Raw genomic sequence first — 25658 nt, 5'->3', positions numbered from 1 at the left:
AGCTGCAATTAGTAAATCTGAAGCCCCTGAACCCCCATAGCTGCTGGGTGGCTCCAGGAGCAGAACCTGGGGCCTGGTGCTGCCCTTCCAGGCTTGGACTGCACAGAGCAGCTGGGGAGGCTGTGCTGCTCACAACCGTGTCCCAAGTCTGGCAGGGGCAGGAAGTTCCATCTCTATACCCCAGAAAATATGCAAATAAGCCCTCTTCTTGTTTACCTTATATTGCTCATCATAGCTGCCATTGAGAGTGAGAACTGGGTCTCTCTCACACCACCACAGCAACAGCACCAGGAAGGGAAGAAAGGAAGGGGCCCCTTCCCCTGCTGAAGCCCAGCTCCTGCAGGAGGGAGGGGCCCAGTCCTTTTGCTTAGGGCCCCCAAAATTCTTAATTCACCTCTAGGTACAGGGAAGGGACTTCCTACCCCTGCCAGGCTTGGGAAGCTGCTATGAATGGTGAAGCCTCCCTGCCTGCTCTGTGCAGCCTCAGCCCAGGTGGTTGGTACTGAGCCCCACGCTCCATGCTCAGAGCCACCCAGCTGCTATGGGGGTTTAAAGGGCTTCAAGTGCCTGCAAACCTTAGCTGCTATCAGGCAAGGCAGGAGGAGGGAGCTAGTGGCTGGACCCTGTACAGTCCGACAGAGCATGGGGCTAGTGGGAAGTGGTCTCAGGCTACTGCACTGCAGCTATCAATCTCTACCCTGCTCCATTCATCTGGCTCCACTGGCACGTGTCCAGTATGGCTGTGCGAAACGGCACTGTTCCGTTCCAACTTCAGTTTCAAGGTCTGGCCGGAACACTGTTTTATATCGAATTTCATTTTGAGTCAAAATAGCCTCGCTGTTTTGCTTCATCGAAATAGTGAGGCTGTTTTGATGCTGTTTCAGTGTTTTGCCTGACCACGATCAGGCTGGAGAAATTCAGCCCAGCTGGGTTGACTTCCTTTCCCGAGCCTGATCTTAGTGCTGGGGATGGCAAGTTAGCCCAGTAAGGCTGACTCTCCATCCCCTGGCAGATCTAGCGCTGGGGATGAGAAGTCATCCCAGCTCGGCTGACTCCCTGTCCCCTGCCCAATCTAGCGCTGGGGATGGGAAGTCTGACTTCCCATCCCCAGTGCTATAACTGAAACATTTCAACTAGCTTTGTTTTGTTTCGAGGCTGTTTTGAAGCCTTTTGGTTCGTTTTGATTTTGCTGTTTCAACCTCAAAATAAGTTGAAACAGTGTTGAAATGAAATGGATAGCAAAATTTTGCACAGCCCTAGTATCCAGGTCCTGGGGGCCTGATCCTTTTTTTCTCTGGAGTTCACCCCGCTATGCTACCACCGGCTGGGCTTTGGGCTGAATGTGCACCACCTGAGCTTGGAGGGGCTTGATCCTTTTCAGAGCTCAGGTGGCGCCCAGCTGGCCATCATGCCAGGAAGGGGCAGCGCATGTGGGCAGGCCGTGAAGAAAAAAAGGATCAGGCCGCTCGGAGCTCAAGCCATGAGCTGGTTCTGCCCCTAACTCCTAGTCCAGTCCCTACTGACTGAGCCTCCAATGGCAAGTCACAGCTGTGAAGGTGAAGGACAGTCACAGCTTTTTTTGTCTTAAGGTGTGACTGCTTCACTAAGCTGAACAATACTAAACTGATTAATATTTGTTTGGTTTACAGCATAAGGTATAACAAGGCCTTTAGTGTTGCAGAAGTTCCCACAGCCTCTAGTCATGGCCCAGGACCCTTTAAATGAGAGGCTATGTACAAAGAGAAAAGGTCTCCCAAAAGGGCTTGACAAAAACAAGTGACCTTCAGTTCTTACTGGCTCTGGAGCCACCCGAGCTATAACCGTTAATCAGAGAGCCAAAACATGATACCCTTATGTGATCTGTTAATTTGGACACTCCTGTTTCAAATTAAAAAACTACAAATCAATGGCCAGGCATTACTAATGCACTGTTTTATCAAACATCTGCATTACATTGCAAAAATACACAATTACTCTAAAAAACGACATACCCAATGCACAGGGCAAAAAACTCCTTCTGATAATATTTCAAAAAGCCCCTAGGGATAAACTGAAAAGCTACAGTCTAAGTATCACTGTTTGTATTCCCACAGCATACAATTTGGGTATTAACCTAGTTCGATAGCACGTTGGGGAAATACATGAATAAGCAATGAAAGCAATTTAATAAAAAGCTCCTCAAAACTAGTCCAGTAATAGAAAAAGGACCCAGCCCCAGTATGAGAGTTAGCAATACTTCAGTCCATTGTGGGAAGTAAAGAATATTTCCAAAAGTACTGATAACTGTACGTACTTTTGTATATAGTAAATTAAATGGACATGCATCATGATAGTTTCCAGCAGTACTCACGCAAAAATTTAGCTGAAGATTTTCTTCAATATCATCATGTTCATCATCTAGAATTGCCTGCATACTCCTAAAACAAACAAAATACGTTTACAAATTGTTAGATTACAGATCACACAACAAATTATCCTGCATCTGGAGAAGTGAAATTTCAAACATTTATTACTGATTGCGACTATGAACTGCCATCATTCAAATATGACACTGTTCAAAATTATTTACTGCATAAAGCTTGCCACAGTTACCTGACTTAAACAACCTTTGAAAGTAAGAGTACTTCTAACTGCAGAAACCAAACTTTGTGAAGTGCATATTCAAAAGGTAGACTTCATACCTGGTCAGGGAGAAAGGCCACCAAAACTTTTAGAAAACCTACACCTGCTTTCTTGCTCTATTCCATTTATTGCATTTTCTCAGCTTTATGTCCTGAGTTCTGTTTTTCCTACCAGTCTCTGTTTTCTCCATAACTTCAGCTCAAGCTAAGAATTTTTGTTTTGTTAATATTTATCCAGCAAAAACCTGCATCTCAAGTATGTTTTTCCCCCAGAATATCTAGTATTTATTTCTTAGCAGCCAAAAGGAATTCCACAATATAAAATACACGTGCTTATATACATGTTGCTATTGTTCACATCAATTATTAGTAACAGTAATTTGTCCATTCTTCATGTCTTAACAATGAACCTTGACAATCTCTAGGTTTTGATGACAATATAAGCGATTCAGCCTTTGCACTATTAGTTACACTGATAGACTCCCAATAGTGAAACACATGTAATATATTTCAGGATTGCTTTTCGCTGTATTCTCCTCTTCCTCTCCAAATAGACAGCACAGTGTACAAGATAGAATTTACAGTAGGATGTACTACTCCAGACATATAACTGAAGGTACTATATCTCCCTAAACAGTGGGTTGATACATATTCATAAAAGCACCTCCTCCAGTTACAAGCCATGTTCTCAATCCACAAGTCCAAAACTACTCTCACAGAGATATTGGATCATAGATCAGAACTAAGCAGACATCATTGACTAAAGTGTGAGTTCTATTATATTCCCTGCTGCAATCTTCAGTTTGACTATTTCACAGACAATTGAAATAACAGCCCCCTGCATATAAAACTCCACTTGATCCAAGCTGCAATCTACTCTCCTGTAAGAGAAATAGGGGGTCCTAAAAAAATATTTCCAGTGTGGGCGTCAGGTTGGCAGACTGTATGACAAAAACCAAGCACTGAAAAAGCATAAAAACAAACATCAGCTGCACCAGTGCTTCCAGCTATTTATGTTCTTGTATGGTTCCGTTTCCAGTTTAATCAATGCATCAATTAATCCACTCAACCACTCTTCAGGGAAATAGTGCCCACAGAGAATAGGGGCACAGAGAACTTAAGTAACTTCCCCAATCAGCAGAGCTGAAAAATGAATCCTATCTCAAGGCCCACTTCACTGCACACCATCCTGCCTCAATTTTATATAAACATATAGTAAATATGAACAAGCTTTCATGCCTACTGATACATGTGGGAAATGCACACAACCCCTTACACAGCTAACCAAAACCAAAGCCAAAGCCAAAATAACTTACTTCCCTATAACAGCACTCAGCTCCTTCAAATCTTCCAAGGACGGCTTCACATCCAAAAGTTTCTTAAAAACAGCGAGTGGAAAAGGGATATAGGCAATGACACCATTGAAGAGAGCTAGCCCACACAGGATCCCAAAGAGATAATACTTTTTCTTCTCTATTGAAGGCTGAAAAAAAAAAATCCCAAAACTTTGCACCTTTAAAACATCTATTCCAACTTATTAAAAGATCATTGTGGAAAAGAAAACAGGCAAACCAGATCTGAGAAACTCTGAAAACAAACATACTGAAAACAAACATACAAGGAGGAAACCTTTTAGTTCATTTCTAAGCATCAAAAATGTTAGTGGCCAGGTTAAATGGAGCTGGAAAAGGTCAAAGGTAAAATATATAACACTTTTTACCATGCCTTTCTAAAATGATCCTTCCAGTAGAAGAGAAATATCCAATACAAGAGGTAAAACTGTTCAAAAAAAACTTTGCCAAGATAGAGTGGTGCTCTCTAAGGCCCCTGCCACATGATACATATATTACAATAAATTTAAACTGGTCACACATGCAAATTAAGACCCCCCAAAAGTACCAATTAATTATCATGCAATTAACTAGTAAATCATGCAATAAATTTAGCCTGGCCATGTGCAAAGTAATTATCATGACATAAAAATCTCTACCCTGCTATAAAAAAATACTTAATTTATTTTCCCTAAACTATTACTTTATGGGTATTCTCTTATTTTGTCCCCTCCTTTTGATCTTCTTTCAGAGGTGAACAATCTCAGTCTTTTCAATCTCCTTTCATGCAAGTTTTGCACACCTCTGCTCATTGTCATTGTTCTCCTTTGAATCCCCTCAAATCCTACACACAAACAAACATCCAGCTGGTGCAGACTCACTCCTTTGGAAATTTCCACTGCTTTCCAACAAGCTTGCTAGCAACCTCTGTGCAAAAGAGAAGAAAGTCTGGAATCAAAGTTCACATGCCCTTGGCCTCTTGGGCCAAAACAGTTTGAGCTGATGCTGACTTACATTGGTAGGAAACCACATGGGGGACGTGGTCTCACAATACATGAACAGTCCATAGTCCGGATGAACCATTTCCTCAAACAAGGTAAGGAAGAATTCTATTGTCACTCCTCCTGCATCGAGGCCAATCTCTCCTTTAAAGGCCACCTGCAATGATACAGACAGACCGATGTTCCCCTTGGCTACTGTTTTGAAGATATTAACGGACAAGGATTCCCAAACAACTGGAAAAATAACACTCATCTCTCCACGTGAAGACAAACTGCCTGCTTAGCTCATGGGTTTGTAACAGTCAGACCTTTTGCAGACCAAAAAACAGGAACAGGGATGATTTAGGAGGTCTTCATCATCCCTGATCTTTCAAACTGCCACTTATACCTCTCAACTTCTAAAGTGATACTGGTGACAAATTTCTATAGTCAAATGTATTACGCCTGCTAAGAGGCTGAAAGCCCAACTTCCATATTGCTCCCTGTACTCTCAAGACAACCAGAACTACCATTCAGATTCACCTTGTCTCTGCAGTCCCAAGCAACAGCCAGGCCACACCAGATTAACCTAAATTCCAATGAAGGACCACAAGGTCTGGTTCCACAGTAACTCAGGGCTAGGCAACGTTAGCACATGGAGTAAATGTTCCCTATATGAGTGATGCACACTTGAAGTCACTAAACTTGTGGCATTAGTCTTTGCTTATGAGGGTCATAGAATTAAAGTCTTGAAAGCCTCATGGAGATTTCAGAAGCAGTCTATCCAATTTATAATTTAGAACCACATTAATGTGTTGTGATCTGCGCCTGCCCCACTAGGCAGGTGTTGTCAGATGTATTATAGCTAGAACCGCTCAGAAAATATTTTCATAGATTTCAAAAGATTTCACAGACATTAGGGCTGAAAGGGACCTCAGAAGATCATCAAGTCCAGTCAGCTGGGGTCATAGGATCCCAGCAAGATAAGCATCCAATTTACTCTTGAAGGCGTTCAAAGTAGGTGCTTGAACCACCTCCGATGGCAGGCCATTCCAGACCTTGGGAGCTTGGACAGTAAAGAAATTCTTCCTTATGTCCAGCCTGAAATGGTCTTGCAGGAGTTTATAACCATTTGACCTCGTCATCCCTTGGGGTGCTCTGGTGAACAAATTTTCCCCCAGATACTGATTGTCACCCCTGAAGATTTTGATTTTTCATTAAAAACAAATTTTGAAAATATTTGGCCAGAAATCAAAAAGTTTCCAGTTTTTGGCCAACAACTTTTGGATTTTTCTACGATGCTTTAAAATATTTCTGCAGAAAACAAAATTTTTATAAATAATTCCTGGAAATTGAAAACCCCATTTTCTATGGAGAAACAATTTCAGGGGATAGTTTTTCTACCAGCCATAATTCTAACAAGCTTCCAAGCTCACCAACAAATTCCCTTACTGTAACTGACTGAAAAGAACCCTCTGAAGTATGACTAAATACCGTACCATCAATTGCTTTTTCAGAGTGCTATCCTCTACCAGACATAGTTTGCGTAAAGTATCTTCAACCAAGTTGTTGCGATTAACCTCAAGAGGAAATATAGGAAAGTCGGGAAGGTCACTATTTCTCAGCAGCTGATTCTGTATGATTATGTTCTGGGCTATTACCTTTGCTCCCTAAAAGAAAAATAGTACATTAATAAATACAGCAATGTTTTCAGTCCCTTGCTGTGAAAAAAGCATTGCCAATAAAGTCAAACCTCCTCCTCTTCTCTATGGACCATGGTATTTTCCCCTCTACTTTGCATTTTTATGTCAAGTGTACCTTCTTTGGAGAAAGTGGTATTCATATCAGACTGTGTAATTAGAACGTCTTTAATAAAAAGAATCATATAAACATGTGAATGAGTTACATTACAAGAAGAGTCAATGTCCAGGTAAATCTGATAGAAGTGATTAAGGCAGTGGCTCTCAACCTCAGTTTCAGAACAGTAGAGCTAAAAACGGATCAGATTTCTTCTGGGACAAAGCCTTTTATCCTCAGAGACCTACAAGCTCTTTTAAGTGCCTGTGAAGTATCCAAAATAACACTCCTCTCCCCCGTACTGGACAACATAGAATAATAGAAAATTAGGGCTGGAAGGGACCTCAGGAGGTCACCTAGTCCAACCCTCTGCTCAGAGTAGGACCATCCCAACTAGATCATCACAGCCAAAGCTTGCTTTGTCTAGCTCGGTCTTAAAAACATGCAAGGAGGAGAGGGAGGGCATTAACTTGAGTTAACTGTCATTCAAGCTGTGTATATAAATGACTATCCCATACTTGTTTTGATGCAAGTCAAAGCCTCGGACAATCATACCTGGGATAAACCAACATCTATTTTTACCCTAAAGGTGTAGTATACTTAACCCAAATCGTTTCCATTGAGGAAAAGGAGTGAGATACAGGAAAAAGCTGTTAAAATTCTAAAATTCTACCACCTTCATATCCACAAACTAAAAATGCTACTGTGTGTTTCAGAGTATTGTAAGACCAGGTCATACCTGTTGGAGGAGTACCGAATCAGTGCGGAACACTTGAATCTTGGAAACCAAATTAAAGACAAAAGGAAAGCGGCAGAATGTGACAAGCGTGTTGTCATCACCAGCAGAATTCTACCAAAGAGAGAATGGGATGCAAAGTTAGTTCCAGTTTTCATTTTCTTGACCTACTGATTCTCCTGCCCAAGCTCTAGTTATAGCTGTAAACATACAGCTTCCTTCCCTTTCTTACCCAGATGATGCCTGAAAGAAAAGAATTATCATCCCTTCTCCAAACCTCTTGCACCACGGGCACAGGGCCTTTGTTCCCTTGCCTCTGTCACTGAATAGGGGTGTTACCTTGAGGAAGTCACTTCACCACCCTATACCTCAGTTTCCCTTCCCACGCATGGCCTATTTTGATTTAGACTGTAAGCCTTCTGGAGCACAAACCATCTTTATTTATGGATCCGTACAGTGACAAGGGCCTCATGCTAATTGGAGACACTTAAGTACTTCAATAACACCAATAAGTTAATAATTATACACAGGGAATAACCACTTAAGTAAGCATCTGCCTGCCTCAGGAAACCAGTCTCATACTTACAGCTGTAGCTTGCCATCTGCGCCACCTGGCTACATCCTCCTGAAGATTAACTGTGCTGGAGATTTCAGGGATGTAAAAATTACTTAACTGCAGGGTGGACTTAGCTTTCTTGTTTGCCTTCAATGGGAATAAAATTTGAGTTAGGATGCATGTGTTGGCTTAGAATCAGACCATTCTCTTTGCTCATATTAACACACTTACTCGGTACAGCTTTTTCAGCACTTCCAGAAGAGGTTTGGCATTTTGACAGAAAGGGTAGGTATAATACCATTTTAACTGAGAAACTACTGCCTTTTTAAACAACTGTACCATATTGTCCAAACATGATGCTGACAAGGACAACCAACATTTTTCTGAAACGTAAAAGAAAAATATTCATGTAAATGAAACTTCTCTGCCAGAAAAAACAAAACCAAAATAAAACACCCTAAGAGGCACCAATAATGCTCATCTACCTTTCAGCTAGGATTTTCATGAAATATACTGATAAGTGTTTGTAAATGGTTTGAGGGAAAGCATGCAACCATTATTTGCAGTTAGACATTATACACCACCCATTTACATGCTCTATCACCAAGACACACAAAAAACTGTAATAAATTGTGACACACTGACCAAAAACATGAACATATGACCAATAGTCCTGGTCAGACATCAAGAGTGCCCACTGTTAGTTCAGGATGAGGATGGAAGTATGTGATCTGTGAGTGACTAAAGAGATATTACTGAACTAGAGGTGATGAGCCAGCGATTTCGTTCACCTACGATTGTTCACTCTGCAGACGGATGTAGTGACTTATCTGCTTGTTTCCTTGATTATCATTATTATTTCCACTACCACAGCACAAAGGAGAGCTAGTCATGGGCCTGCACCCCGACTGGTCTAGGTGCTATACAAATACAGAGCAAAAAGACACCCTGACAAAAAGCTTACTTTTGACTTGCATTCCCATAGTGGCTTATTCTGAATTTAGCTAAAGGGAACAGTCATTATCTGTGGAAAATCTTGTCCACATAATGTATTGAGAGAAAGAAAGGAAGGGCATGTTAACAGCCTTAAAGAAATGAGAAGGACTGCTGCAGTGAAGGACAGCATCTCTGCTCTGGATATGCTACCACTTGAAAGAGATGTAATGCAGCTGCCTTCATGCAGCACTGGGAATATACCCATAAACACTCTTGAGAGTGTGAGCTCACTGGCACTTATGGCTAGAGCCTCATTTAGGTGGCTATGTCACATCTATTTTGGGGTGCATCTTGCACAAGTACATCATGCTTCACTGCAATGTTCTCTAGTGAAGTCCTTGCATGGGTAGATTTCATAGATTTCATAGATTTATTTCATAGATTTTCATAGACATTAGGGCTGGAAGGGACCTCGGAAGATCATCGAGTCCAGCCCCCTGCCCAAAGGGCAGGAAGTCAGCTGGGGTCATAGGATCCCAGCAAGATAAGCATCCAATTTACTCTTGAAGGTGTTCAATGTAGGCGCTTGAACCACCTCCGCTGGCAGACTGTTCCAGACCTTGGGGGCTCGGACAATAAAGAAATTCTTCCTTATGTCCAGCCTGAAATGGTCTTGCAGGAGTTTGTGACCGTTCGACCTCGTCATCCCATGCGGCGCTCTGGTGAACAGATGTTCCCCCAGATCCTGGTGGTCACCCCTGATAAACTTGTAGGTGGCCATCAGATCACCCCTGAGCCTGCGCTTTTCCAGGCTAAAGAGTCCCATGGCTCTCAGCCTGTCATCGTAAGATCTGTTTTCCTGACCTCTGATCATGCACGTGGCTCTCCTCTGGACTCTCTCAAGCTTCTCCACATCCTTTTTGAATTGTGGAGCCCAAAACTGGACGCAGTATTCCAGCTGCGGCCTCACCAAGGCTGAGTACAAGGGGAGAATGACGTCCCGGGATTTGCTCGAGAAGCATCTATGGATGCACGCCAGCATTTTGGTCGCTTTACTAGCCGCAGCATCGCATTGGAGGCTCATGTTCATCTTGTGGTCAATGATGACCCCCAAGTCTTTTTCTTCTGTAGTGCTAACCAACGTAGCACTGCCGAGCCTATAAGGGTGCTGCAGGTTTTTCCTCCCAAGGTGGAGAACCTTGCATTTATCGGTGTTCAACACCATCAGGTTCTCGTCTGCCCATTTGCTGAGCTTGTCCAGGTCAGCCTGGATCACCCGCCTATCTTCTGGAGTGGATGCTTTGCCCCAAAGTTTGGTGTCATGGGCGAACTTGGCCAGTCCACTCCTGACTCCAATGTCCACATCGTTAATGAATATGTTGAACAGTATGGGTCCCAGAACAGAGCCTTGAGGGACCCCACTGGTCACAGGGCACCACGATGAGTGACTGCCATCAATTACAACCCTCTGGGTCCGACCACAAAGCCAATTTCCCAGCCAGCGGATTGTGGTGGAGCCAAAGCCACAACTGGGCAGTTTGGCCAAGAGGTGATCATGGGATACCAGATCAAAAGCTTTTTTGAAGTCAAGATATATGACATCAATCTCTTCTCCCTTGTCCAGGTGATAGGTCACCTGGTCATAGAAGGAAATGAGATTGGTCAAACAAGACCTACCCACAACAAACCCGTGCTGGCTATCCCTTAGGATGTTAGCCTGGGCCAGTCCCTCAAGGATGGCCTCCTTAATAAACTTTTCTAAGATCTTCCCCAGGATAGAAGTCAGGCTAATGGGCCTGTAGTTAGCCGGATCCACTCTCCTCCCTTTCTTGAAGATCGGCACCACATTGGCCTTCTTCCAGTCTTCGGGCACTACACCAGAGTGCCAGGAGTTTTCAAAGATCCGTGCCAGGGGCTGGGCTATGACGCTTGCCAGCTCCTTGAGTACCCTGGGGTGCAGGTTGTTAGGGCCAGCTGACTTGAAGGTATCCAGCTTCTCAAGGTGTTCCTTCACGAGGTCAGCATTGATGGAGGGTAGGGGATCCCCCTCACCCAGATTTCCCTGTCCCATAGCAGGCATGGGCATCCCGTGTGACTGATGAAAGACTGACGCAAAGTACCTATTTAATAGGTTGGCTTTTTCCTGGGCGTCAGTTGTCAGTTACCCCATCTGGTTTAGCAGGGGTCCAACACTGCCCTTGCTTTTCCTCCGGCTCCCCACGTATCTGAAAAAGGACTTTTTGTTGTCCCTGATGCCTGAAGCTAGTTGGAGTTCAGTTGCAGCCTTGGCTTTCCTGGTTTGCTCCCTGCAGGACTGGACCAGCGCGGAGTAATCCTCCTTGGAGGTGAATCCCGTCCTCCATCCTTTGTAGGCTTTCCTTTTTAGCCACAGTAGGTCCGCTAGGTCTCTGGAGAGCCAGGGGGGCCGCTGTGCCTTCTTGCTGCCTTTCCTCCGTGTTGGAATAGATTTAGCTTGTGCACTGAGGATCGCTTCCTTGAGAAGCAACCACTCTTCTTGAACTCCCAACTCCCTGTGGTCATGGTCCCTGAGGGCCTGACTGACTAGTCTCTTGAGCTTGTCAAAGTCGGCTTTTCTGAAGTCAAGGACTTCTGTGTTGCTGACTGACTTGCCAGCTTTACGGCGGATGGTGAAGGTGATCAGCTCGTGGTCGCTGTCACCCAACTTCCCATCAATCACTAGGTTGCCGATTAGGTCGTCCCCCGTAGCCAGTACCAGGTCAAGCAGTGCTTTGCCTCTTGTTGGCCCATAGACTTCTTGAGTCAGGTAGAGGTCATCCACGCACGAGAGAAAGCTTTGCGCCCGCTCAGATTTAGCTGAGTGATCTTCCCACGAGATGTCCAGGTAATTGAAGTCACCCATGACAACCAAGGTCCTGGAGCAAGCGGCTTCAGTCAGTTCCCAGGCGAACTCCTGGTCAAGCTCGGGACTTTGAGTGGGAGGTCTGTAGTAGACCTGTAGTAGCTTCCTAAAAAGCTCCAAAGGGTTTATGATCAAAGATATGTGACAGACAAATTGATAGCTTCAAAAAGTTGAGGGAGAATAAAAGTGATATAATACTAGACAGTATGACAAGCAGTTCCCTCCGCACACCAGCATGTATGCCACTTTAATGCCACTCAGCAAAATCCAAGCAGTCGCAAAGCTTCCTATCATGTGTGGATGACCTCTACCTGACTCAAGAAGTCTACGGGCAAACGAGAGGTAAAGTGCTGCTTGACCTGGTACTGGCTACTGGGGATGACCTAATCGGCAACCTAGTGATCGATGGGAAGCTGGGTGACAGCAACCACGAGCTGATCACCTTTGCCATCCACCGTAAAGCTGGTAAGTCAGTCAGCAACACAGAAGTCCTTGACTTCAGGAAAGCCAACTCTGACAAGCTCAGGAGGCTTATCAGTGAGGCCTTAAGGGACCTCAACTGCAGAGGGAGGGGAGTTCAGGAAGAGTGGTTGCTCCTCAAGGAAGCGATCCTCAATGCACAAGCTAAGTCTATTTCATCTCAGAGGAAAGGCAGCAAGAGGGCACAGCAGCCCCCCTGGCTTGCCAGAGACCTAGCAGACCTCCTGAGGCTAAAAAGAAAGTCCTACAAAGGACGGAGGATGGGATTCCTCCAAGGAGAAATATTCTGCACTGGTCCGGTCTTACAGGAAGCAAACCAGGAAAGCCAAGGCTGCAACTGAACTCCAACTAGCTTTGAGTATCAAGGACAATAAAAAGTCCTTTTTCAGATAAGTGGGGAGCCGGAGGAAAAGCAAGGGCAACATTGGACCCCTGCTAAACCAGATGGGACAACTGACGCCCAGGAAAAAGCCAAGCTATTAAATCGGTACTTTGCATCAGTCTTTCATCAGTCCCGTGGGATGCCCAGGCCCGCTACGGGACACGGAGGTCTGGGTGAGGGAGATCCCCTGCCCTCCATTAATGAAGGAACACCTTGAGAAGCTGGATACCTTCAAGTCAGCAGCCCTGACAATCTACACCCCAGAGTACTCAAGGAGCTGGCGAGCATCATAGCCCAGCCCCTGGCACAGATCTTTGAAAACTCCTGGCGCTCTGGTGAAGTACGCAAAGACTGGAAGAAGGCCAATGTGGCCTATCTTCAAGAAAGGGAGGAAAGTGGATCCAGCTAACTATAGGCCCATCAGCCTGACTTCTGTCCTGGGGAAGGTCATAGAAAAGTTTATTAAAGAGGCCATCCTTAATGAACTGGCCGACGCCCACATCCTGTGGGATAGCCAGCATGGGTTTGTTGCAGGTAGGTCTTGCTAAACCAATCTCATTTCCATCTACAACCAGATGACCTATCACCTGGACAAGGGAGAAGAGATTGATGTCATATATCTTGACCAGTACGGTCCCCCAAGACTCTGTCCTTGGACCCATATTGTTCAACATTTTCATTAATGATGTGGACATTGGAGTCAGAAGCAGACTGGCCAAGTTTGCTGATGACACCAAACTTTGGGGCAAAGCATCCACACCAGAAGCCAGGAGGGCAATCCAGGCTGACCTGGACAGGCTCAGCAGATGGGCGGATGAGAACCTGATGGTTTTTAAACACTGAAAAATGCAATTCTCCACCTTGGGAGGAAAAAACTGCAGCATCCTTATAGGCTTGGCAATGCTACACTGGCTAGCACTATGGAAGAAAGACTTGGGAGTCATCATTGACCACAAGATGAACATGAGCCTGCAATGTGATGCTGTGGCTAGCAAAGCAACCAAAACACTGGCTTGCATCCATAGATGCTTCTCAAGCAAATCCCAGGATGTCCTTCTCCCCTTGTACTCAGCCTTGGTGAGGCCGCAGCTGGAACACTATGTCCAGTTTTGGGCTCCACAATTCAAAAAGGATGTGGAGAAACTTGAGAGTCCAGAGAAGAGCCACGTGAATGATCAGAGGTCAGGAAAACAGACCTTACAATGACAGGCTGAGAGCTATGGGGCTCTTTAGCTTGGAAAAGCGCAGGCTTATAGGTGGCCATCAGATCACCCCTAAGTTTATCAGAGGTGACCACCAGCACCTGGGGGAACATTTGTTCACCAGAGTGCCCCAGGGGATGACGAGGTCGAACGGTTATAAACTCCTGCAAGACCATTTCAGGCTGGACATAAGGAAGAATTTCTTTACTGTTCGAGCCCCCAAGGTCTGGAATAGCCTGTCTTCGGAGGTGGTTCAAGCATCTACATTGAATACCTTCAAGAGTAAATTGGATGCTTATCTTGCTGGGATCCTATGACCCCAGCTGACTTCCTGCCCTTTGGGCAGGGGGCTGGACTCGATGATCTTCCGAGGTCCCTTCCAGCCCTAATGTCTATGAAATGCTAAAAAATGTGTTGAGGAGAATAAAAATACACACAATGTCCCAATTCTGTGGCCTCAAAGCTTTTACCTGCATGAATTTGGGATGACAGCAAGGTGTACAAATGGTGAAGCGATAGAGAGAAACTCCCAGTGTGTAATTTTGCACAGATAATTGAGCCATAGTCCTAAGTAATTTTTCAACATGTGCTCTAGTTATCTTAAGCAGTGTCTTCTTTTGCTCAAAGCGAAGCAAACCAAGCTTACCCAGAAGGTCTGAAGAACGGTCACTCATGCTATGAATGGCTTTTGCCAAGTGCAGAACCAGAGACTCTAAGTTTTCTGCTGCATGCATTATGGGGCATTCTGGCAGGAGAAGGAAAATAGACATAGCCTCTTGGTGAACTGAGTGCAGTGGAAGACTGGGAATCAGATGTTCCCTCAGACAGCAACTTATCTGCATGAAATTAAAAGAGAGAGAGAGAGAGAGAGAGAGAGATAAAGCAATTAGACTATGATTTGCAGTGTAATATAAAGACAAGACCTTTTAATTTGGCATATTGCTGGTCTTGGAATTTTACAGAAAGGTCTGATATGCAGAGTTCAGATGTGGTTTAAACTGACCAGAAAGACATTAATAATGGGATATAAAGGGAAAAAGCAGGGCATGTGTTTGTTACAGTTGTTATGCACAAGTTCTTGTAAGGATCCATTAAAATTGAACCCTACAAGTATTACTTTGTAATATGCTTATTTACACTTATTATTACACTACTTGGCCAATCTATCCAAAGTATCTGGAATGTGTTTGGGCAGCTACTTTGTTTCTTGTTTATCTCCCAATTCTAAAACTACAAAATAGCTACTTTGTATTCAAATACTTTTGAAATTACATCAGACTCTGGGATTGGAGTACTTGTTAATTGCCTCATTTTCATATTTAAAAAGTTATTCATACACAGGACATGAACTTTCAGGGCTTAATGAACCAGTCATAATGAGACTAGTAGCCTATCAGGAATATAGGACAAATACAGTGCATCATGATACAGGGAAGAGAGCTGGAGCTAAAGATTTCCCTTGACTGATAGCTCTACAGATTCTTTGTGTTTCCTTCAAAAGACATGTGTCTGTACAAGGGTGTGCTCATGCACACAACCACTTGAAATACTCACTCACATCATGAAGCAAAATTAAGAAGTGGGGCCATATTAAAATGTAGTTATAGGCTGGCTGTACTTTGTATACAAATTTGCCAACTATTTTACCGTATTAGCAATCCAGTCCATTTTGGTTAGTTCATCAAACACATCCCTTGCCTTCTGTAGATCAACATCAAAAGGACTTGCTCCCTGAGCAGATCTAGCACGATTAAGGGGGGGAAAAAACATGCATCATTCTATGCAATAAGCATGGATGGAGCTTTTGTTTTGGTTTTAATGTGAATATGCCCTTTTGCATCTGCAACACAGACCAGAGCAGTACAAACTCTCCCACAATGCCCCACTTGTGTGCCTTAATCAAGGACTACCTAAAGAAACAAGAAGGCAGTTGAGTTTCTAAATGCATTCAACACTTAGCTTCTTTGCTGAGACTGGTTAAAGAGGGTCAGTTCTAACTGTGACTTGGACCAGTGTCCAATGGGAAATGAACTACGGCTTATGCCATGAGTCTTCAGATGGCAGCTTCCAGTTACTGTTTATTACACAGACTGGTAACGAGCTAGTGATTCCTTAGGCTCAATGATCCAATAACAACTCCACGAAAAATCAGAGTACACCTGCTTTTATCAACAAACTTCAAATTGTTGCAGGTCTGTGAAAACAATTATTAGATGTCAAAAGATTTATGTTTGTCTCAGAGCCCTAGGTTTGCTATGTTACATGAAAGAACAGGAGAACAGAGTTGTAGTGCTGTCATAGGCTCCTAGGTGGTATAAGATTACAAATTTTATATCAGCTGTCATTTTGCACTTCTTACAATGGTGTTTAAAAATTAAGTCGTTAGTAAACTCAAGTGAATTCTGTGAACTAAAACCTGTACTGCCTAGAGGGCACAAGTGGGAAGGGGCACGAGGAGCATTTTGTGATAGACACCTAGCATTCCCATACAGTAGGCAGCCAGTCAGTCAGGATTCTCACCTGGCACTTAACAATCCTGGGAAGGCCATGAGATGCCCAGTAATCTGACCAGTCACTGGCACATGGTCTGCCTACTTGGGTCCCCTGCTACCTACTATGTATGATATTGTATGTGGCATGGGGTGGAGATGGTGCAATTTGCTGTATGTTTTTTTTCTTAAAGAAGCATACATTGTCACACCACCCTGTAGATCTTCATCTTAGCCTATGACAGCACTACAACTCTAGGAGCTCAAAAATGCTGTGCATTCATCTTCCCCACAACCCTACTATGTACAACTCCCACAACTGCAAAGGAGGGCAAGGTTTTGCCTTAAGAATTCAATTGATCTATAACTTTGACTTCTTGTTTAGTTTTGCCTAAGTGTTTTTCATAGCCTTGTATTGCACCTAAAAATATTACTTACCTTGGTTTTAAAAAACTTCCACTTAAACAGGCAGGAGAAGAAAATATTTCTTCTATTTCCCTACAAAAAAAGGAATAATAACAAAGCAAGTAGGACTGAAACACTTATTTTGTGTAATCTGCCATTACACCCAGACATTTTCAAATTTCATTCTCAAGTAACTACAGATTTTAGGGAACATCTACACGTTGCCACACTTTACTATTTCCTTTTGGATGTACTAAAGCACAGCACAATACAGGCTGTTACTGCACCATGTGGGTGGTGCATGCTTATATTTCCAGCTGTGTTGCCACAGTGGCACACTATATTCAGGGAGTGCACCACTATGGCAACGTAGCTTGTGATCACATAGAGACCCACTTGATCGCTACGTCACTGTAGGGTGACGTGTATATGTGCCCTTAAAGTAGTTAGGCTATTACTTAAGCTCTGTCATTTAAGCATATTTGTTTCTGTCTTCTTTGAATGATGAATTTTCTACTGCCAAAAGATGCTCCAAATTGGGCCCCATCATAAAACAGAAGATACTATTTTCTTCATGGTTTTTACTATCTTTATCTCCCTCTCAGATCATGATCTAAAGCCCAGTACAGCAACTAGGCTTTGCATCACATCCTTACAGAGCAACCTGACACATTCTAAAATTATTGGGAGTTTTTCCAATTATTATAAATGGGAACTCCCATTCTCATTTAGCAGCAAATCAGTCTAAGCTAAAAAAAGAGATTAAAGAAGGGACTTTGGGAAGTGAACATGGCTGTAACTCGACTGTAGTCAAATAGAGTTCATATGTGACTGGCTAAATTGTTAAACAACCCTGTGTTGGGTTTCATAAGGACCTAATAAAGCCAGTAGGATCAGATCCTATTTTTATTTAAACATTTCTTTTTTTGTACACAGATTCTAAAGATTTCAAAATAGGAATGATATAGGAAAATGACAATTAACAACCTTTTGGCTTCTTGCAATTCATTATTGGTAGATGTCACTCCCAGCCATTTTTCAATCCAAGTCCGATCAATCTTGCTAATCTTTGGCAACTCATCCATAAAAGAGATTCCACTTGCATGCTCAGGGGACTTAAAAATGAAAACAAAAGCAAAAACACAGTAATAAAATCTAATGCAAGTCTAATTTCCTACCAGAGTTTACAAAGGTATAATCCACCAGTTTGATCCAATCTATTGATGCTTCTATTCAAAACGGCAGCTGACATATTAGCTGGAGGCAGGTCAAAATGCAACAAGTTACTGGTATGTAAAAGAACTAACTCTTGGTCTTGTAACAAACTTCCTGGGATTAAAGTAAACTTGTTTTAATTGTTTGTTTTTAAAATACAAAGCAAAATAAGCCCTGGCACCCCCAAACTAAGGAAAAATGGATTAAAGTGATTTTTATTTTGAATTACACTTGTGATAGTCAGAAGATGACTAATAGAATGTGCAACTCCTTTTTGGCTTGAATTACTTGGAATATGAAGCAGAGAAGACCAACATAATTAACTTTTAGAGGTGGAACAAACTTTTAGAGGTTGGACTCCCAAAACTTAACTTTTCCTTCTTGAGGTCCCATTTTCTTAGTTGACAGTATCCCTTTCTGTGTACCCAGTTACTGGTAAAAAGAAAAGCTTGGACAGTTTGGAGAATTCTGCACTGTCAGTCTAGCTTCTTTATGGCAACATAATCTTTGAGATAGCAACAAATGATAAACTCAGAGGTCATAGCTGGAAGTGGTTGGAGGATCTTTTAAAGACAGGGCAGCTTATGGCATGTTGTGCCAGAGCTGGCAAAAGTAAGAGCTTAGCCATGCTCCCACTGAAGTCAATGAGAGTTTTGTTATTGACTTTCATGTGAGTAAGTTCAGATGTAGTAATCTATAGAGTGCTAAAGAGAGGAAAGAGGGATTTTAAGGAGGGAGCCTTGGAGTATTAAAATTGTTAACGTTTAGTGCGAAAGGATTCGAAAACTTTTATCTATCAGATAAATAGATTTCATCTTTTATTATAGGTTTATCTATCACAAATGTATCTGTGATACATTTATGATACATGATACATTTATCAATCAGCCATCATGGGCCTCCCTATCTACTTGGTATTTATGGATACTGATTCTCTGACTATGAAAGTGAGCTGCCTAAGAAATCCCTGAATTGACAGCCTGAGGACCATCTTTGCTTATTTGTCTCTTCTGGACCAGTCCTGCCAACACAGATAAACCTGTTGGGTTCACACTGTCCTTACACTACTTCCATCCTCACATGAACTTTATTCTTCTCAGAGAAGGGCTCATGGTTCTGAACCATCAGTCTATACCATATGGCTCAAAGCCATGAATTATCATTGTTTCTATAGGTAGCTAGTGCTTCCAAAAACTCTGAAGATGGACCAAATGTTAGCTCATACTGAAGATTTTCAAGCTCACCCTCTATATAGTATTATGGTAAGAATTAAGCCCGGTGTTCTATCTACTGTTCTTGGTGTATTCTGGGGATATAAACTTATTACTGTACACATTTCCTTTTAAAACAATACTGATTCATGTACTCAAGACCAATTATGGAGTAGATTGCTATTTTCTATAAAAAAAAAATACTGTGCCAATGTCTCATACCAAATTAACATAGTTTAACTGAAATCAAGAAACTGGTACTTACCTACAGCATCTAAGGATTGAGCACATATGTTTGATTTCGGGGAAAAAGGCAAAGTACAGATTTTCAGGGAGGAGGTAGCAACCCCTTTATTAAAGCTGAACACTTCCCAAAATTAAGGTTTTTATGGTTTGAAAATAAATGCCTTTATAGTTTGCAGCCAAGAGCACTTTAACATTTTGTGAAGGAATAGCACTGGAGCCTTCTGTTCAGGTCTAGACAAGTCATAACTAGCTACAAAACCTCACTTTTCTATTTGTGCTTTGCTTGCTTTACCTGGTTCCTGCTAAAACCATTGCTGCTGTCAACCTCTTATTTAGAAAGAAGTAAGTTTTGCGTTAAAATGAGTCAAAACCAAAGGTGTTAACATGGTACTGAACAGTTGCTGGCAGTACTGCCTTCTATGATGGAAAAAACAAGCTAGATGAAATAAAATCTCCAAGAGAAATTAGTTTTACCTGGGACTGAAGAATGCTGATGAAACTGACATATGCTCCAGCAAAAATCATTTTCACCCCAATGCCACACAGATCTGTGAAGACATGAATCTGATCAACCCCAGCTGATTCTGGGTTCCTCCTGCAGTTTATATTGCTGCTCTGTTCTCTTGTGTACTGATCCAACAAAGCCCAGCCCAAGCCAAGGCAGTTGAGAGATTAGGAAGAAGCAAGTATGTGACACGATAATGCAGGGGTTCTCAATCCTTGGGCCACAGCCCGGTGCCAGGCCACAACAGGCCAGCTGCTGGTCCACAGCACAGTCGGCTGCCGGACTGGAAGTGGCCGTGGACAGAAAAACCGTGGACCCTCAGAGCTGGGCAGAGAGGCCGTGGCTTCTTCTGTAGGATCTGTGGCAGCACAGGGTCTGGCCCACCCCCCAGCCTGAGGGAGTGGGAGTATCTTTACCTGTCGTCTGGCCAGCAATTCCTGCCATGGTTGACTGTGATTGCTAGGCCATGGTTTGCCAGGCCAAGGCCACTTCCAGGCTGCAGTTTGCTTGGCCACAGCATAAAAACTTTGGGAACACCTGCAATAATGTAATTAGGAGTGAGTGACCAGGGCACTAGCCCAAGACACCTGCTTAGACAGGGAACAAGAACAGTAGCAACTGCCTCCCGTCCAGATGCCTCTACTGCCCAAGGCACAAGCTGATTTTTACACCTCTGACCAGACTAGATGCTAGAGCAGCGGTTCCCAAACTCTGAAAGATTGCACACCACCAATTTACATACAACCTTAAATACCACCAGCAATTTTTAGTCATATAAAGTACAGGTTTTCCTCGCTTTATGCAGGTTCTGTATGTACAAATTCACTCGTATGCAATAACCCTTTTTAGACCAAAAATTTGTTACATGCAAGGTAAATTCACTCTTATGCAATCAATGTGGCGGAAGCCTGCAGTCAGCTGCTTTGTGCAGTGCATTGTAGGAGTGACACACACCAAAATATAGTCTCCTCTGTGGATCTGTGTTCTTCACTTGTTGTCTGTGACGTGTGTTTCTGCAGTTGCCATCCTCATTATGATGGTGCCCTGTGTTTGTTTGTACTGTCTGCTGGTGGTAAGTACCAAAACTGTCTTGTAAACGTGGTAGAAATGGGTCTGGGGGGTCAGTACAGTTGAGGTCTTGGAACATATCCCTATGTTACATTGTAAAATGGGTTCCCTTTATGCAAATTTGAGTTACGTGCTGTTTTCCAGGAACACACATACAGCATAAAGTGAGGAAAACCTGTAATTATAATAAATCTGTTAATGCATATCACTGGCTGGTTGTCTGCATACTACTGGTAATACCCATACCACAGGTTGGGAACTACTGCTCCAGGGGATGCTTCAGATATATACAGGGCAGAAGCACCATAACACCTAACCCCGGATATACCTTCATGTGAGTTCCTGTTACCTGGAATTACTGTATTACAATTACGGAAAAATCAGGAGAAGTTTTTTCTAATTATGGAATCAGCTGAAGTTTCTTTCTGGTCTCTGCTAGTGTTTGATTTAAGCTCTACAGCAGGGGTGGGAAATTATTTGGGCCTGGGGGCCACAGAGTTTTGATGAGTTGTCACAGGCCGTATTTTGCCCACCCCTGCTCTACAATATTAGGATATTATATTTCTAGCTATAGGTATTTGAATACTCTTGAGGAAGTTTGTGTTATCCAGGTAAATGTCATACCCTTTTCTGAAACCAACTATGTGGCTGACTTCAATTATATCTTGTAGCAGTAAGCTCCAAGAGTTAATTATACACAGCATAAAAAAATATAATCCCACTTATGATTAATACCATTAGCAGAAACCAGGCTGCTGATGTCCACACTCTCCACTTGCACTCCTTGGCTATTGGTTGTTTCATTTTCAGCAGGTCTTTGAGGTCCACGTCCAAAAGACATAAGCTGGCCAGAAGCTGAGATATAAACCAGGGTGTGGTAGCTGCCAAAGAGAAGTGCAGATATGTCACAACCTGGTTACAGAAACCACTGTGTTCTCTCTACATCAGTGTTGGAAACATGATTAAAAATACAAATCCACTGCAACACCTAGTGGTGAAAGTCAGTTACTGGGAGTCAAATGTTGTGGTCTGTATTCTGCACAACAGCCAACTTCCTGCATGCCCTTTGGGAAGTCAGTCTCACTGCACTGCCGTGTGCCTGTTTGCCAAAGGAAACCACAGGCAGGTAGGAAGACTCAGCCTCAAAAACGAGTGACCTGATAGCTGAAAGGCATAGCAGGGCAGTATTTATGTCCATTTGTGGCAGTGGTCTTTCTTGGCCTTGATTCTTGACTCCAGACCTAAGGCCTGACACTTGGCTCTGTACTGGTTCTGTTGCTGGTTGCTCCCCAGCCTTTCCTCCAATTCTTGTGCAGCTTCCTCCACAGTCCTCTAACTCCAGTGTGGACCTGGCAGCAACCCTGTTCTAACCACGGCTGTGGAATGCCGTGGAATACCTTGGTCATTACCAAGAAGAGATTGATGTCATATATCTTGACTTCAAAAAAGCCTTCGATCTGGTATCCCATGATCACCTCTTGGCCAAACTGCCCAGTTGTGGCCTTGGGTCCACCATGATCCGCTGGCTGGGATATTGGCTCTGTGGTCAGACCCAGAGGGTTGTAATTGATGGCAGTCACTCATCGTGGTGTCCTGTGACCAGTGGGGTCCCCTAAGGCTCTGTTCTTGGACCCATACTGTTCAACATCTTCGTTAATGATGATGTGGACATTGGAGTCAGGAGCGGACTGGCCATGTTCGCCGATGACACCAAACTTTGAGGCAAAGCATCCATACCAGAAGACAGGCGGGTGATCCAGGCTGACCTGGACAGGCTCAGCAAATGGTTGGACAAGAACCTGATGGTGTTTAAACGCTGAAAAATGCAAGGTTCTCCACCTTGGGAAAAAAAACGTGCAGCATCCTTACAGGCTCAGCAGTGCTACACTGGCTAGCACTATGGAAAAAAGAGACTTGGGGGTCATCATTGACCACAAGATGAACATGAGCCTGCAATGCGATGCTGTGGCTACTAAAAGTGACCAAATGCTGGCTTGCATCCATAAATGCTTCTCAAGCAAATCCAGGGATGTCATTCTCCCCTTGTACTCGGCCTTGGTGAGGCTGCAGCTGGAGTACTGCATCCAGTTTTGGGCTCCGAGTTTTGGGCTCCGCAATTCAAAAAGGTGTTGCACAAAGGCGGTTCGTTTCCCTGGAGGCAACGCAGAGATCACAGACACACAGACATTAGTCGACACAAAAGGATGTATTTGTTTGCAAACAAAGGTCAGAGAGTGGAGCTTTGAAGCTCAGATCACCTCTGGCAAACTAAATGTGTTTGTAAGAGGTATTTATCTTCTCTCTCCTGGGCACGTGTGCAGACACAGGAATTCTTGCAGCTTACTTCCGTTTCATACAAACATACATGTAACTACATCATTACATACATCGCATGTATAGTATAATTAGCTATTTAAGTATACGGGGCGGAGAGGTAAAAACGTAATAGTTCATTAAGCCTGCTCAATGCTACAAGAGTTCAAAAGTTTATACCCCAAGGCCATACAGCTAAATTCCAGTCTCTGTAATCAGTATGAGAAAGTTTAAGGAGGATGGGGGAGAGGAGCCTTGGACAGTATTTCTTTCTTATCAGGAGCAAGATGCAAGCTGTGCATTTCTAACAAAGGGATGTGGAGAAGCTTGAGAGAGTCCAAAGGAGAGCCGCGCGCATGATCAGAGGTCAGGAAAACAGACCTTACAATGACAGGCTGAGAGCCATGGGACTCTTTAGCTTGGAAAAGCGCAGGCTCAGGGGTGATCTGATGGCCACCTATAAGTTTATCAGGGGTGACCACCAGTTTCTGGGGGAAAGTTTGTTCACCAGAGTGCCCCAAGGGATGACAAGGTCGAATGGTTATAAACTCCTGCAAGACCGTTTCAGGCTGGACATAAGGAAGAATTTCTTTACTGTCCGAGCCCGCAAGGTCTGGAACACTCTGTCATCAGAGATGGTTCAAGCACCTGCACTGAACACCTTCAAGAGCAAATTGGATGCTTATCTTGCTGGGATCCTATGACCCCAGCTGACTTCCTGCTCTTTGGGCGGGAGGCTGGACTCGATGATCTTCCGAGGTCCCTTCTAGCCCTAATGTCTATGAAATCCATTACAAATACTACTGCATCCTTATCAGATCTCATTTGCTTTACTTACTTGACTTCCCTTGGCTTGCATTTGGACCCATTAATGAAGTGCTCTATACATCGTAAAAGTAGACTGCATACTTCTGTGTCATACTATAGCACACTTCTGGCCTGAGCACCTTCTAATAACTGCTGTCTGGAGATCATCCACAAAAAAACCCCAGAAAGCAGAATCCATGAGTACCTAGTCTGCATGTACAAATGGCTGTACCTATGTCCTAAGGGCCAGATTAGCTGGAGTGTTTTTCTGTGCTCATAGTCTCACACAACTGGAAAGCACTTTTTGCATTTCCTGACCCTGTGGGTTTCACTGTGCAACCTTGGCTTTGCTTTGGTGTATTTTATTTCAATACAGTCACTTCTGGTTAAGAATGCTCAAGGTCTATCTTCCTTCAAAAACAATACTCCCCTTCTCTCTGGCAAAATATAACTGGTTTAACAAGATACAAGCTACAATACTCACCTTCCACATGCTAAATGGGAAACAGGACCATCTATCCCTTCAACCTTTTGTGGACCAGTTTTCACGGCAGAAAAATGATACCCCAGCTGTCCAGCACTGTTATCTCCAAATGTAAATACACTGCCATCCTGTGCAAAACAAAAGTAGAAGCAGCTTTTCACACTTACAGTGGCTTCAGGAAAAAAACCTCAAATGATATTGAAAAAAACCTAAACACTCTTGGGAAAAGTAAAAAAAAAAAAAAAAAAAAAAAGAGAGAGAGAAAAATGAAGGTAAGATCACGTATAGTGATAGATGCCCAGATACTGGACCAACACCACGGACCATCAGCATGGCTTGAGCCTGGGATATCTCAACTGGGATATCTCTGCTGCTTGAGTAAAAACAGCTGCTGGCAAGGTTTTGGAGCCCTGGGCTGGATCAACTCAGTCCCAGGGCCCAGGCAGGTGATCCCAACCCCACCCATTGCTGCTTCTCCCTGCTACCCAGCTGCAGTGGTCTGCATGCCAGACCTTCCTGCCACTTGGCTGTGGCATGGCCAACACTCCCTCCCCTACCCACAGCATGGTTTGCAGAAAAACCCCAGGCTCCACAGGCTGGATCCAGATCCACCCCATGGGACATATGATGCCACCCCCAAGCTAGTGGGCTAACCCTTCAAACTGAAAGCAGCAATACACTAGAGAATATCCTCTGAGCAAAAAAGTAGTCAGTCGCAATGTGCACCAAGGGGGGCAGGAGTGCTGAGAAGCCCCCATGGCTTGGGAAAGGCATCCAGGGATGCCTGAGGACAAAAAAAGGAGTCACACAAACAGTGAAACAACGGGCTATAACCAAGGAGAATTATATCTCCGTTGCTCGGGACTGCAGGGAGGCTGTTAGGAAGGCCAAGGCAGAGATGGAGTTAGGGCTAGCGACCAGAATTAAGGATAATAAAAAGTCCTTTTTCAAATACATAGGAAGTAAGAAGAAGGCACCGGGTAATATGGGCCCCCTACAGGATAGGCCTGGCA

At 43.6% G+C, this 25658-nt stretch overlaps 1 protein-coding gene across 1 annotated transcript in view; it reads right to left on the bottom strand.

Moving 5' to 3' along the window:
* The window catches only part of LOC149870891 (putative E3 ISG15--protein ligase HERC6), a 51927-nt gene that overhangs the window by 9309 nt on the left and 16960 nt on the right, over positions 1 to 25658 (bottom strand). The window contains exons 6-19 of the mRNA XM_090037056.1: positions 24646 to 24773; positions 21777 to 21922; positions 19943 to 20016; positions 17784 to 17911; positions 16830 to 16889; positions 15550 to 15643; positions 14549 to 14738; positions 8253 to 8404; positions 8052 to 8168; positions 7469 to 7579; positions 6432 to 6602; positions 4967 to 5110; positions 3938 to 4104; positions 2351 to 2417 (exon numbers count right to left, since the gene is read on the bottom strand). Of these exons, the coding sequence (XP_089893182.1) occupies positions 2351 to 2417; positions 3938 to 4104; positions 4967 to 5110; positions 6432 to 6602; positions 7469 to 7579; positions 8052 to 8168; positions 8253 to 8404; positions 14549 to 14738; positions 15550 to 15643; positions 16830 to 16889; positions 17784 to 17911; positions 19943 to 20016; positions 21777 to 21922; positions 24646 to 24773 (1749 nt within the window). The remainder of the gene's footprint in view (positions 1 to 2350; positions 2418 to 3937; positions 4105 to 4966; positions 5111 to 6431; positions 6603 to 7468; positions 7580 to 8051; positions 8169 to 8252; positions 8405 to 14548; positions 14739 to 15549; positions 15644 to 16829; positions 16890 to 17783; positions 17912 to 19942; positions 20017 to 21776; positions 21923 to 24645; positions 24774 to 25658) is intronic.

This window comes from Crocodylus siamensis, chromosome 2, assembly GCF_052110815.1.
Source record: "Crocodylus siamensis isolate JL-2025a chromosome 2, ASM5211081v1, whole genome shotgun sequence".
NCBI classification, from domain to species: Eukaryota; Metazoa; Chordata; order Crocodylia; family Crocodylidae; genus Crocodylus; species Crocodylus siamensis.
This window is presented reverse-complemented; position numbering and strand designations above follow the sequence as displayed.